We start from the raw sequence: 12391 nt of genomic DNA on the forward strand, positions 1-12391 counted from the left end.
GCACCTATGGTCAACTAATCTATGACAAAGGAGGCAAGGATATACAATGGAGAAGACAGTCTCTTCAATAAGTGGTGGTGGGAAAGCTGGACAGCTACATGTAAAAGAATGAAATTAGAACACTCCTTAAACACCATACACAAAAATAAACTCAAAATGGATTACAGACCTAAATGGAAGACTGGACACTATAAAACTCTTAGAGGAAAACAGAGGAAGAACACTCTTTGACATAAATCACAGCAAGATCTTTTTTGATCCACCTCCTAGAGTAATGGAAATAAAAATAAACAAATGGGACCTAATGAAACTTAAAAGCTTTTGCAAAGAAAACTACAAACAAGACGAAAAGAAAGCCCTCAGAATGGGAGAAAGTATTTGCAAATGAATCAGTGGACAAAGGATTAATCTCCCAAATATATAAACAGCTCATGTAGGTCAATATTTTAAAAAAAACAACCCAATCCAAAAGTGTACAGAAGACCTAAATAGACATTTCTCCAAAGAAGACATACAGATGGCGAAGAAGCACATGAAAAGTTGCTCAATATCACTGATTATTAGAGAAATGCAAATCAAAACTACAATGACATATCATCTCACACCAGTTAGAATGGGCATCATCAGAAAATCTGCAAACAACAAATGCTGGAGAGAGTGTGAAGAAAAGGGAACCCTCTTGCACTGTTGGTGGGAATGTAAACTGATACAGCCACTATGCAGAACAGTATGGAGGTTCCTTAAAAAACTAAAGATAGAATTACCATATGACCCAGCAATCCTACTACTGGGCATATACCCAGGAAAACCATAATTCAAAAAGAGTCATGCACCCCAATGTTCACTGCAGCACTATTTACAATAGCCAGGTCATGGAAGCAACCTAAATGCCCATCGACAGACGAATGGATAAAGAAAATATGGAATATATATATATATATATATATATATATACACACACACACAATGGAATATTACTCAGCCATAAAAAAGAACGAAATTGGGTCATTTGTAGAGACATGGATGAATCTAGAGACCATCATACAGAGTGAAGTAAGTCAGAAAGAGAAAAACAAATATTGTATATTAACGCATATATGTGGAAGCTAAAAAAATGGTACAGATGAATAGGTTTGTAGGGCAGAAATTGAGACACAGATGTAGAGAACAAACGTATGGACACCAAGGGGGGAAAGCGGCAGTGGGTGGGTGGGGGGTGGTGTGATGAACTGGGAGATTGGGATTGACATATATACACTAATATGTATAAAATGGATAACTAATAAAAACCTGCTGTATAAAAAAATAAGTTAAATAGAATTCAAAAATTCAAAAAAAAAATAAAGTATGATCCCACTTTGAAACACACCCACACATACCCAAATATAAGCATAGAGAAAGTCTGGATCAGACTCAGGAAGGGCTTTAAATTTCCTTCTTTATTTCCTTCTATCCAAATTGAGAGTGTATGGCTTTGTAGTTTTTACTAACTTTAAAAAGTATATTCATTTTGGAAGGGAGATAGAAATGGTATATTTGATCACAAAAACTTTAGAAAAATTTTAAAACAAAATATACAGATATGAAACATGTGCTCAAAATACTCAACTGGTTTTTAAGATGGGCTGTTTGGAAAATGTGGAAACAAATAATGCAAATTTAAAACTTGCACGTGTTAGCACCTTAGAGTTGACTTGCTGGGTTAAAGTATCTTTATGAAACACATGGAAAACTTCAGTCTCAGAAGATTAACTTCAGGAAACCCAGAAGCTCTTTTAAAGAAAATACTAAGAGGAAAAGAGAAGCTATATCACAGAATTATCCCTTATAGGAAAAATCTAAACTCAAAGTGAGAAGAATTAATTTGGGCCATGCTCTTAACTAAAATAAATTTAAGGGCCCAGAATAACTTTGCTGTCACTGACCCTTACACCCTCAACTATGAGCTGATTTTTTTTTAATTGCGGTATAATTGACATACAACACTATACTAATTGCATATGTACAACCTAATGATTCGCTATCTGCATACACGGCAAAATGATGGTAATAAGACCAGTCAACATCCATCACTATGCACAGTGAAATAAATTTTTTTCTCGTGATGACAACTTTTAAGATCTACCCTTAACTATAGGTATCATGCCGTACGTGACATCCCCAATGCTGTACATGCTGTACATTATTTATTTTATAACTGGAAGTTTGTACCTTTTGATCCCCTTCACCCATTTCACCCAGCCCCCACCCTTTGCCTCTGGCAACCACCCATCTGTTCTCTGTATGTATGAGTTTGGTGTACTACAAAGTGCTTTTTATTTGTCCATTTAAAATGCCCTTGATTTTATGCCAATTCATGATTACTGATGTCTGAATCATCTTCCATAGTTCACAGAGCTTCAGTAAATTTTTACAATTCTTTAAAACAAAACAAAAAAACTTTAGCTTTAATTACAACTCTCCTACTGGCTGGCAACTGCAAAATATGAGAGTTGCCCTAGTCTAAGTAAGGTGCTGCCCCTTAAAACTAGAATCCAACCTTGGGATTTTTATCTTATCAAGGTCTACATTCTCAGTACAGGTCTCGAGAGCAAGCAGCACAAAATATACTGAAGGTTGTATAAAAAAGAACAACAATGAGTTGCAAAATTCAGTTAGACATAGACAAACTGATCCTAAAATTCATATGGAAATGCACAGGGCCTCAAATAGACAAAAAAATCTTGAAAAAGAAGAACAAAGTTGGAAGACTTACACTTCTTGATTTCAAAACTTACTACAAAGCTACAAAAATCAAGACAGTATGGCAGTGGCATAGGATACACACAGATCAATGGAACTGAAATAAGAGCCCAGAAACAAACCCCTATGACTATGGTCAATTGATTTTAGACAAAAAGGGCCAAGACAATTCAACAACGAGAAACTTTTCAACAAATGGTGCTGGGGCAACTGGATATCCACAGGCAAAAAAAATGTTGGGCCCCTACCTCACACCATACACAAAAATTAACTCAAAATATATAACAGACATAAACATAAGAGCTGCAACATAAAACTCTTAGAAAAAAACATAAGTAAATCCTCATGATCTTGGGTGAGGCAATGATTCTTTAGATACAATACCAAAAGAACAAGTGATAAAAGAGAATATTGACAAGTTGGACTCTATCACTATTCACTATCAAGAAAGTGAAAGGACCACCCATGGACTGGGAGAAAATATGTGCATATCATATATCTGGTAAGGAACTTGTATCCAGAGAAAATAAAGAACTTCTATAACTCAATATTAAATAGTAAATAATAAAAAGACAAATAATTAAAATCAGAATAAATAATAAAATAAACAATCCAATTTAAAAAATAATAATAAAAAGACAACCCAATTTAAAAATAGGCAAAGGACTGGAAAAGACATTTCTCTAAAGAAGACATACAAATGGCTAACAAGCACATGAAAAGATGCTCAACATCATTAGCCATCGGGGAAATGCAAATAAAACCCATAATGAGATAACACTTCATACCTACTAGGTCTGGTAAAATTTTAAAAAACAAAAACAAAAACACAAAAACAGACAATAGCAAGTGTCAACAAGGATGTGGAGAAACTGGAACCCTCATACATTGCTGGCAGGGATGTAAAATGGTGCTACTTTGGAAAACAGTCTGACAGTTCTTTAATGCTCCATACTACCCATATGACCCAGAAATTCCACTCCTAGCTATCCACCCAAGAGAAATAAAAACATACATGCATGCTCATAGTAACATTATTCATTACAACCAAAAAGAGTAAACAATCCAAATGTCTATCAACTGATGAACAGATAAATGTGGTATATATCCATATGATAGAATGTTATTAGGTAATAAAAGGAAATACTGATACAATGTGGATGAATGTCAAAAACATTATGCTAAGTGAAAGAAACCGGACACAAAATACCATAATATTGTATGATCCCATTTATACTAGATGTCCAGAATAGGCAAATCTATAGACAGAAAGGAGATTAGTGTTGCTTAAGGCTAGAAGAATGTGGAGGGGAAGGGAATGGTAAGTGACTGCCAATGATATGAGGTTTTCTGGGAGATGATGAAAATGATCTAAAATTAGATTTTGGTGACTGTTGCATGGCTCTGTAAGTATATTAAAAACCATTGAAACATACACTTAAATGGGAAAAATTTTATGATATGTAAACTATATCTTAATAAAGCTATTCTAAAACCAAAACAAAACAGACATTAGCCCAATAAAAATCATGAATTCTTACCCCAGCAGTTGTTAGGCAGGTGGTGAACTCTTTAGACAGAGAGGACAACTCTTTACACAACACAACTGTCATCCTAGGAAAGAAGGGAAAAAAGGAGAGTTCTTTTTCTTTTCTCTTTTTTTCTTTTCTCTTTTTCTTTCTTTTATTTTTTCTCTCTTTTTTTTCATAAAGCTACTATCAGAAGAAAACAAATCACTCCTGGTACTAAATGTAAAAGAAGGCAGCTTTTAAAGCCACTAAACACACCTAAATCAATTACATATATGGGGACCCATGCTACAGGAAGAGAAGGTTCAGTCCTTAGAGAAATACTTTCCTACAAAATTCTCTAGAAAATACTATGCTTCCAAATTAAGTCAAAGGAAATAACTAAGATACATTTTAAGGACACAAGGTAGTACTTAAAAGATCCTACATTCCATTTAGGAATATAGTTAAATTAAATATTTATTCATTCATTCATTTGGCAAATACTTACTGAAAAGCTTCCATGTACCAGGTACTTCTGAGCACTGGGGATATATTAGTAAACAAGCAAAGCACCAGTTTTCATGAATTCTAACTTACTTGCTGATTGACAGGGATACTATAAATATAGAAAGGGATGTTTGTATATGTTTATAGTTATATATGTATACATTTATACACACAGAAAAGTATACATATATTTATATATATAGTATGTACTAAATGGTGATATGAAAGCAAGTAAAGAATTCGAAAATGTAACAGGGAAATGCAAATCAAAGCCACATGAGGCAGCAACATGATGGACCTACAGATTGTCACACTGAGTAAAGTAAGTCAGACACAGAATGACAAATATCATATAATATCGCTTATATGTGGAATCGTAAAAAAAAAGAGTATAAATGCACTTATTTACAAAACAGAAGTAGAGTCATGGATGTAGAAAACAAACTTATGGTTACTAGGGGATGTGGGGCAGGGGGGTGGGGTGGAGGAATAAATTGGGAGGTTGGGACTGATGTATACACACTACTATATATAAAAGAGATAACTAATAATAACCTGCTGTATAGCACAGGGAACTCTACTCAATACTCTGTGACAGCCTACATGGGAAAAGAATCTCCAAAAAAAAGAGTGGATGTATGTATAACTCATTTACTTTGCTGTACACCCGAAACTAGCACAACATTGTAAATCAACTATACACCAATAAAAATTAAAAAAACAAACAAAACAACACAATCTCACACCTGTCAGAATGGCTATCAACAAAAAGAACACAAATAACAAATGTTGGTGAGGATATGGAAAAAAGGGAACCCTTGTAAACTGTTGGTGGGAATGTAAATTGGTGCAGCCACTGTGGAAAGTAGTATGGAGGTTTCTCAAAAAACTAAAAATAGAACTACCATATGACCCAGGAATTCCACTACTGGGTATATATCAAAAAAAAACAAAAACACTAACTCAAAAAGATACATGCGCTCCAATGTTCAGAGCAGCATTATTCACAATCACCAAGATATGGAAGTAACCTAAGTGTCCATCAACAGATGAATGGATAAAGAAGATGTGGTATATATACACAATGGAATACTACTCAGCCATAAAAGAGAATGAAATTTTGCCATCTGCAGCAACATGGATGGACTTGGAGGGCATTTATGCTAAGTGAAATAAGTCAGACAGGGAAAGACAAATACTGTATGAAATCACTTATATGAGGAATCTAAAAAATACAACAAACTAGTGAGTATACCAAGAAGCCGACTCACAGATATGGAGAACAAACTAGTGGTTACCAGTGGGGAGAGGGAGGGAGGGGCAATATAGGGGTGGGGAAGTGGGAGGTACAAACTACTGGGTGTAAGACAAGCTCAAGGATGGGGAATATAGCCAATATTTTGTAATAACAACATGGGGAATATAACCAATATTTTGTAATAACTGTGAATGGAAGGTAACCTTCAAAAATTTTATAGGACTTTTTTTTTATTAAAAAATAAATTAAAAAATAAAACAAAATAAAAATCCTACCCTTGAGGAGGTTAAAGTGATCAATGTAACAGTGAATTAAGAGTTAGAGAAAAGAAAAAAAGAATGAGAAAATGGTAGAAGATAGTTTTAGATAGTGTGGTGAAAAAAGGACCCTCTAAGAAGTAAAGGAAATTCAGTGAAGGAAAGAGCCATGACTGGAAGAGCATTCCATGCAGTGGAAATAGCTAGTTTTCCAAAGAATAGGCTGCTTTGGGATTGGGAATCCCTCATCCCAAGGATGTTTAAGACAAAACTAGGCCCCTCCTTATGGGATGTTGTAGAGGGGCAGTGAAACCGTAGGTGAAGAAATGGCCCAGAGAACATCAAGGGTCCCTCCACTCCTAACACATTAGACACTCTCACTCATGTTTTTTTCTCCAATGAAAAATCTCATTATTTAATTAGGAGATTTATTTAGAAAACAGTAGGGGTTTTTTTTCCTCCTGTGACTACCTACATTCTATCATTTTTTAAATTTTTTGTTAAAAACCAGCAATATACTGGAAAAAAAAGGGTTTGAAACTTAGATAGACCTGGGTTTAAACCCCAGTCTGCACAACCTGGGCATAATTTACTTAACTTCTCTTATGTTTGTGTTTCCTCATTTTTAAAGCTGCACTGATCATTTATCTTGAGGGTTGTTTTTAAAGATTAGAAATGATACACATAAATCCCTTAGCATGGTACCTGGCATATAATTAGCACTCAATAACCAACAACTGTTATTAAGAACTGAGGTTATTAGAACTATTTTCTGTTTTCACTTATGCAAAATTCTACCTCAATTAAGGTCAGTGATCTGAAAAAAAAAACTAGTTTTCCAAGTATGAGTTGGTTAATAAAAAAGGGCAGATTTATAATATAGATTTATGGCTCAAGGAAAATAAACAACACCCTTGGCTACTTATTAACTAAAACCCAAAATGAAGAAACCTCTAAGATGTGAATGGTGCAATGTGAACAGCATCTTATTGAGAGGAAAGTTTCTAAAACTTTGGAAAGAAACTGAGAAAACTCTTTCAGCAAACTGTATCATTTAGAGGGATACTCATTACACTTACTGGGAAAGGGCTCTGCTCCTTTCTATGGCTGTTACTTCCTGCTTCCTGCCATGCAGAACCAGAGCCGCTGTTTTGTGAAACAGTTCAATTGAGCAGGCAGTCAATTCTGCTAGGCTCCGGATTGCAAATGCATGGATATCCTGAACGGAAAAACAAAACAAAGCATAACAGGGCTTCCCTGGTGGCGCAGTGGTTGAGAGTCCGCCTGCCGATGCAGGGGACATGGGTTCGTGCCCTGGTCCGGGAAGATCCCAAATGCCGCAAAGCAGCTAGCCCCGTGAGCCATGGCTGCTGAGCCTGCGCGTCCGGAGCCTGGGCTCCGCAACGGGAGAGGCCACAGCAGTGAAAGGCCTGTGTACCGCAAAAAAAAAACAACAAAAAACCAACAAAGCTAACAAAACAGAGCATTGGTTTTTTTTTTATACAAGAGGAAATGACACCACCCTGCTTCTCCCATACTGAAGTATATACAATATCTTGAAAGCAACAGAGACTAATAGCTGCCCTTTAATAAACCTCCTCTTCTTCCATAGTAGTTATATAATTTTATAACTGGGCTCATAGCTATAAAAACAGAGGCTCCCCTGAAGTCAGGTGTGACCATGTGACTAAGTTTTAGCCAAAAGATTTGAATAAAAAGTGTCATGTGCAGCTTCTGGGAACCTTCTCATGACGCCACATACATGCACCCTCTGTCTCTTTTTCTTCACTCCTTGCATCCTATAGTCTAGAACTAAGATGTTGCGATCTTGGATCACAAGGTAGAAATTATGGATAGCAGTACAACAAAATAGGGGCTTAGGTCCCTAATTGTGATACCACCTTGAAAAAAAAAAAAAAAGCCTTAGTTGTTTTCTTTACCTCTATTGAATTGTTATTGATTTGCTCAATTTTTTCTGCTTCCAACTGTTTTTTTCCTTCTTCCTTTTCTTCTAATGGTTTGGCCAGAGATGTCCTGATCCATTCACAGGCTGTATTTCTTGCCTAAATAAGAAAAAGATTATAGTTGGCCCTCCATCTACACAGGTTCCACATCTTCGGATTCAACCAACCACAGATTGAAAATATTCAGGAAAAAAAAAAATCCAGAAAGTTCCAAAAAGCAAAACCTAAATTTGCCAAGTGCTGGCAACTTAAATAGCATTTACATTGTATGTACAACTATTTGCACAGCATTTACACTGTATTAGGTATTATAAGCAATCAAGAGATGATTTAACATATACCAGAGGATGTATGTAGGTTATATGCAAATACCATACCATTTTATATTAGGGACTTGACCAGCCCTCAATTTTGGTATCAACAGGGGGTCCTGGAACCAGGATACCTCTGAGGATATCAAGGGATGACTGTACAGTCCATCAGCAATTCGATTCAACTCACCAAGATTACTGTGCACCCACCAGGAACATTTTAGCATCATGGAAGTCAGTGTTCTTGTTCTCACCCAAACAAACACACCATCTAGCTTTTCAGTACTTAACTTACTAGATCTCCTTACAACACTTAACATTTGTGACCACACATTCCCTCTAATCCTTTGGCTTTTTTTAAACTGAGGTGTACCTTACACACAGTAAAGTGCACAAATCTTCAGAGCATGACAGGTTACATGTGTATATGCCTGTGTAACTGTGACCCAGATCAGGATACAGAACTTTCCCATCACTCTAGGAAGTCCCCCATACCCCTTCTTAGTCCCGAATAGCAGCCTTGGCTCTCTACTTATCTCACCCTACTCCCTCCCCTCTCCATTGATCCTATTTCAGTAATTTTAACTATTCCCTACCTGCTGCTGACTCCTGAATCCTTATTTCCAGCACTAACTTCTGAAAACAACATATTCCAACTCCCTTCTGGACATATGCATCAGGATATCCTATAGGCATCTGTCTCACATATAACATGTGTAAAATTTAAATTCATCATTTTTCTCTCCCTATCCCTAAATTTTTCATCCTCTCTTATTCCCTTGAGCTTTAGAAGAACCACCATATACCAGTCATCCAAGACAAAATACACGAGCCATTCTAGATTCTTTCTTTCCAATCACCAAGATAGTCTGATTTTACCGTACGTATTTCTCCACTTTGCTCTTCCTATTACCACCACTTGAGTTCAAATCTACTCTATGGCAAGAGCACTCTGACTGGTCTCCCTGCTTCTGATATGGCTCCTCTTAAATCCATCTTCCATAATAGTACCAGTGATCTATCTAAGCCCATAGCTGATCACTCTGCTTTTCTTCAATGGCTCTCCATCCACTAGATCATGCTCTTTGACATGATCTAAAAAGTGCCCATGACCTACTCTACCTACTTCTCTAGCTTCATCTCTTACCACTTCCCACTTTATGATTTGATAATAATGACCTGTAATATGCCTGTTCTTTGTTCATGGTATTCCCTTAGTCCAGTGTCATTTCCATTTTTTATTTTTTCCCCTAAATCAAGGCAACTCAATTTTTTTTCAATCCTCCACCCAAACACTGTCTGCTCCAAGTAACTTTCAAAGGCATCTCAGGGGACTGGGCACTTCAACAACCCTTTTCTGTACGTCCACAGTCCCCTAAGTACACCTTCAACTTAGTACTTACCAAAATACACTGAAATTAACTATGTGCTATCTCCTAAATAAACTACATTATTACAGAACAGTGGTAGTATCTTATTTGGATTAGTGCACCCAGATGTTCCCTATAGTGTTGAGAAATATCTACTGTTTTTACCTAGCTGGCATGTATATCTCCTTTCTTTTGGTAGTTAAGTTCTAGATTTTTCTCAGTTCATGTGGTTTGGATGGGGTTACTTTCATCCTCTGACTCCAAGGGTTGGCAAATGATTCAGGTTTAGCTACCAAGAAATTAATCCCCTTGTTTATACAGTAACTAGTTCATGGATGGAAAAGTGACCCAAGCTAGGTCAATGGGCATCAGCCTCAGGACATCTCATAAAATTACTGGGAAAGGGAAGTCCTCTTTCTGTTGGAGTTACTCAACTGGAAAAAGTCTCCTGAAGCTGCCAGTAATCATCTTACCATCATGTGGAAAAGCATCCCTAAGAATGAACAGAAGAAAGCAGAGTCAAGAGATGGAGAGGGGACAAGTTTCTGGGTGGAGAGCCATGCCTGAAGCCAGTGTTGCCCCTTAGTTTTCTAGTTTCGTGAGCTAATAAATGTGCCTTTTTCTTAAGCCAGTCTGACTTGAGTTTCTGTCATTTGCAACTGAGAAGAGTCCTGGTTTCAAATGAAATGTTTACTGTCATTAAATTAAGTCATCCACTTGAGTAACTTTATATACACAGAATGTGTTCAGAGCTGTAAGCAGGCAATAGGAATCCAGAGAAGACGTTGAGAGTCATTCCAACTGAAAACTGAGAGAATCACAGGCTTTATTACAGACATAGTGTTGGGGCTGAGCCTTTAAGGATCAATAAGTGGGGCTACACCCAAGGGTACAACATGAATGAGCTGGAGAAGAACCTATGAACCCAGACAAAAAACAGACATTGATTTATGTGAGATGGAAAAAAGAAGAAAAATAGAGAGATATAAGGCCACAAAAAACAAAAAGAAATCTGATACTATAAATTTAAACTTGGAGATATTTTAGTAGGCATAATACATACTCAAAATAACCTCTCTAATAAATACATTAAGTTATTATAATCTATTGTGCCAACTCAATGTAATTTATCATCCCTTTCAAAAAATACCAATGCTTAGGACTTCCCTGGTGGCGCAATGGTTAAGAATTTGCCTGCCAATGCAGGGGACACAGGTTCGATCCCTGGTCTGGGAAGATCACTCATGACGTGGAGCAACTAAGCCCATGCGCCACAACTACTGAGCCTGCGCTCTACAGCCCACGAGCCACAACTACTGAGCCCGCATGTCAAAACTACTGAAGCCCACACACCTAGAGCCTGTGCTCCATAACAAGAGAAGCCACTGCAATAAGAAGCCCACACACCGCAACGAAGAGGAGCCCCTGCTCACTGCAACTAGAGAAAGCCTGCACACAGTGACAAAGACCCAATGCAGCCAAAAATAAATAAATAAAATAAATTTTTTAAAAAACCAAACCAATGCTAGTCACCCTCCACACCCAGAATTCAGTCTGGAAAGTCCCACTGATGAGATCTAGAGACTTAGGAATTAAAAGGCACCTTTGAGCTTAGCTTCTCCAACAACTTATTTTTTTTTCCAGCTGAAAAAAATGAGGCCTGGAGAACGAATGGGATTTGCCTACATCACATGTGAGAGTCAGAATAAGAATCAGAACTGTGTTCTCAGACTTTTGCTTCATTGCTTTTCCCCGGCATCATACAGACTCTTATATAAATTCCTGGAAATAATCAGGCCCTGATCCTTAATCATTCTACATCTCAAGTCTCAACACCCAAGATATAAACAATACAAAGATTGCTTTTACAGAATGACTAGGACTACCAGATAGGTAAGGGGTTACTTTTTAAAAACAATTTATTTATTATGATGATCTATTTGAGCAGAGAAACTATGTCTCTTTCATTACTGTTTCCCTAGTACCTAGCAAAATAAAGGTTTATTATATATATGCTTATCGAACATCTAAATGTATAACATACTGAGCTAGCTTCTTTAGAACCATAAACAGTGAGTATTTACTATGGGCCAGGCACTTTTAAGAGCTCTGTGTGTATTAACACATTAAATCCTCACAGGAACCCTATCCCTACCTCACAGATAGAGAAGCTGAGGCACAGAGAGGTTAAGCAACTTGCTTAAGACCACAGAGAAAGTAAAAGATGGCAAAGCTGGGATTTTAAGAACTGATAAAGCACAGATCCAGCCTTGAAGAAATTTAAGTTTTAGAATGGGAGGTAAGATACACACATTTAAAAACAAACAAACAAACAAAAACCAATGATAATTTTATGAAAATACATTTGCACACAGTTAAGTGAATAAAGTGCTAAAGAATACATATATCAATAGTATGTTAACTTTTACATATAAAGCAGATAAGAAAATATATCTGCTTGTCTTTAAAAT

General features: G+C 36.7%; 1 protein-coding gene across 2 annotated transcripts in view; it reads right to left on the reverse strand.

Moving 5' to 3' along the window:
• FAM114A2 (family with sequence similarity 114 member A2) overlaps positions 1-12391 on the reverse strand; it is a 38301-nt gene that overhangs the window by 8567 nt on the left and 17343 nt on the right. For both annotated transcript variants that reach the window (XM_024123221.3, XM_024123219.3), the window contains exons 10-12: positions 8216-8338; positions 7355-7494; positions 4284-4356 (exon numbers count right to left, since the gene is read on the reverse strand). In XM_024123221.3, coding sequence (XP_023978989.1) covers positions 4284-4356; positions 7355-7494; positions 8216-8338 — 336 coding nt within the window. The remainder of the gene's footprint in view (positions 1-4283; positions 4357-7354; positions 7495-8215; positions 8339-12391) is intronic.

Source organism: Physeter macrocephalus, chromosome 8 (genome assembly GCF_002837175.3).
Source record: "Physeter macrocephalus isolate SW-GA chromosome 8, ASM283717v5, whole genome shotgun sequence".
Classification (NCBI taxonomy): Eukaryota; Metazoa; Chordata; class Mammalia; order Artiodactyla; family Physeteridae; genus Physeter; species Physeter macrocephalus.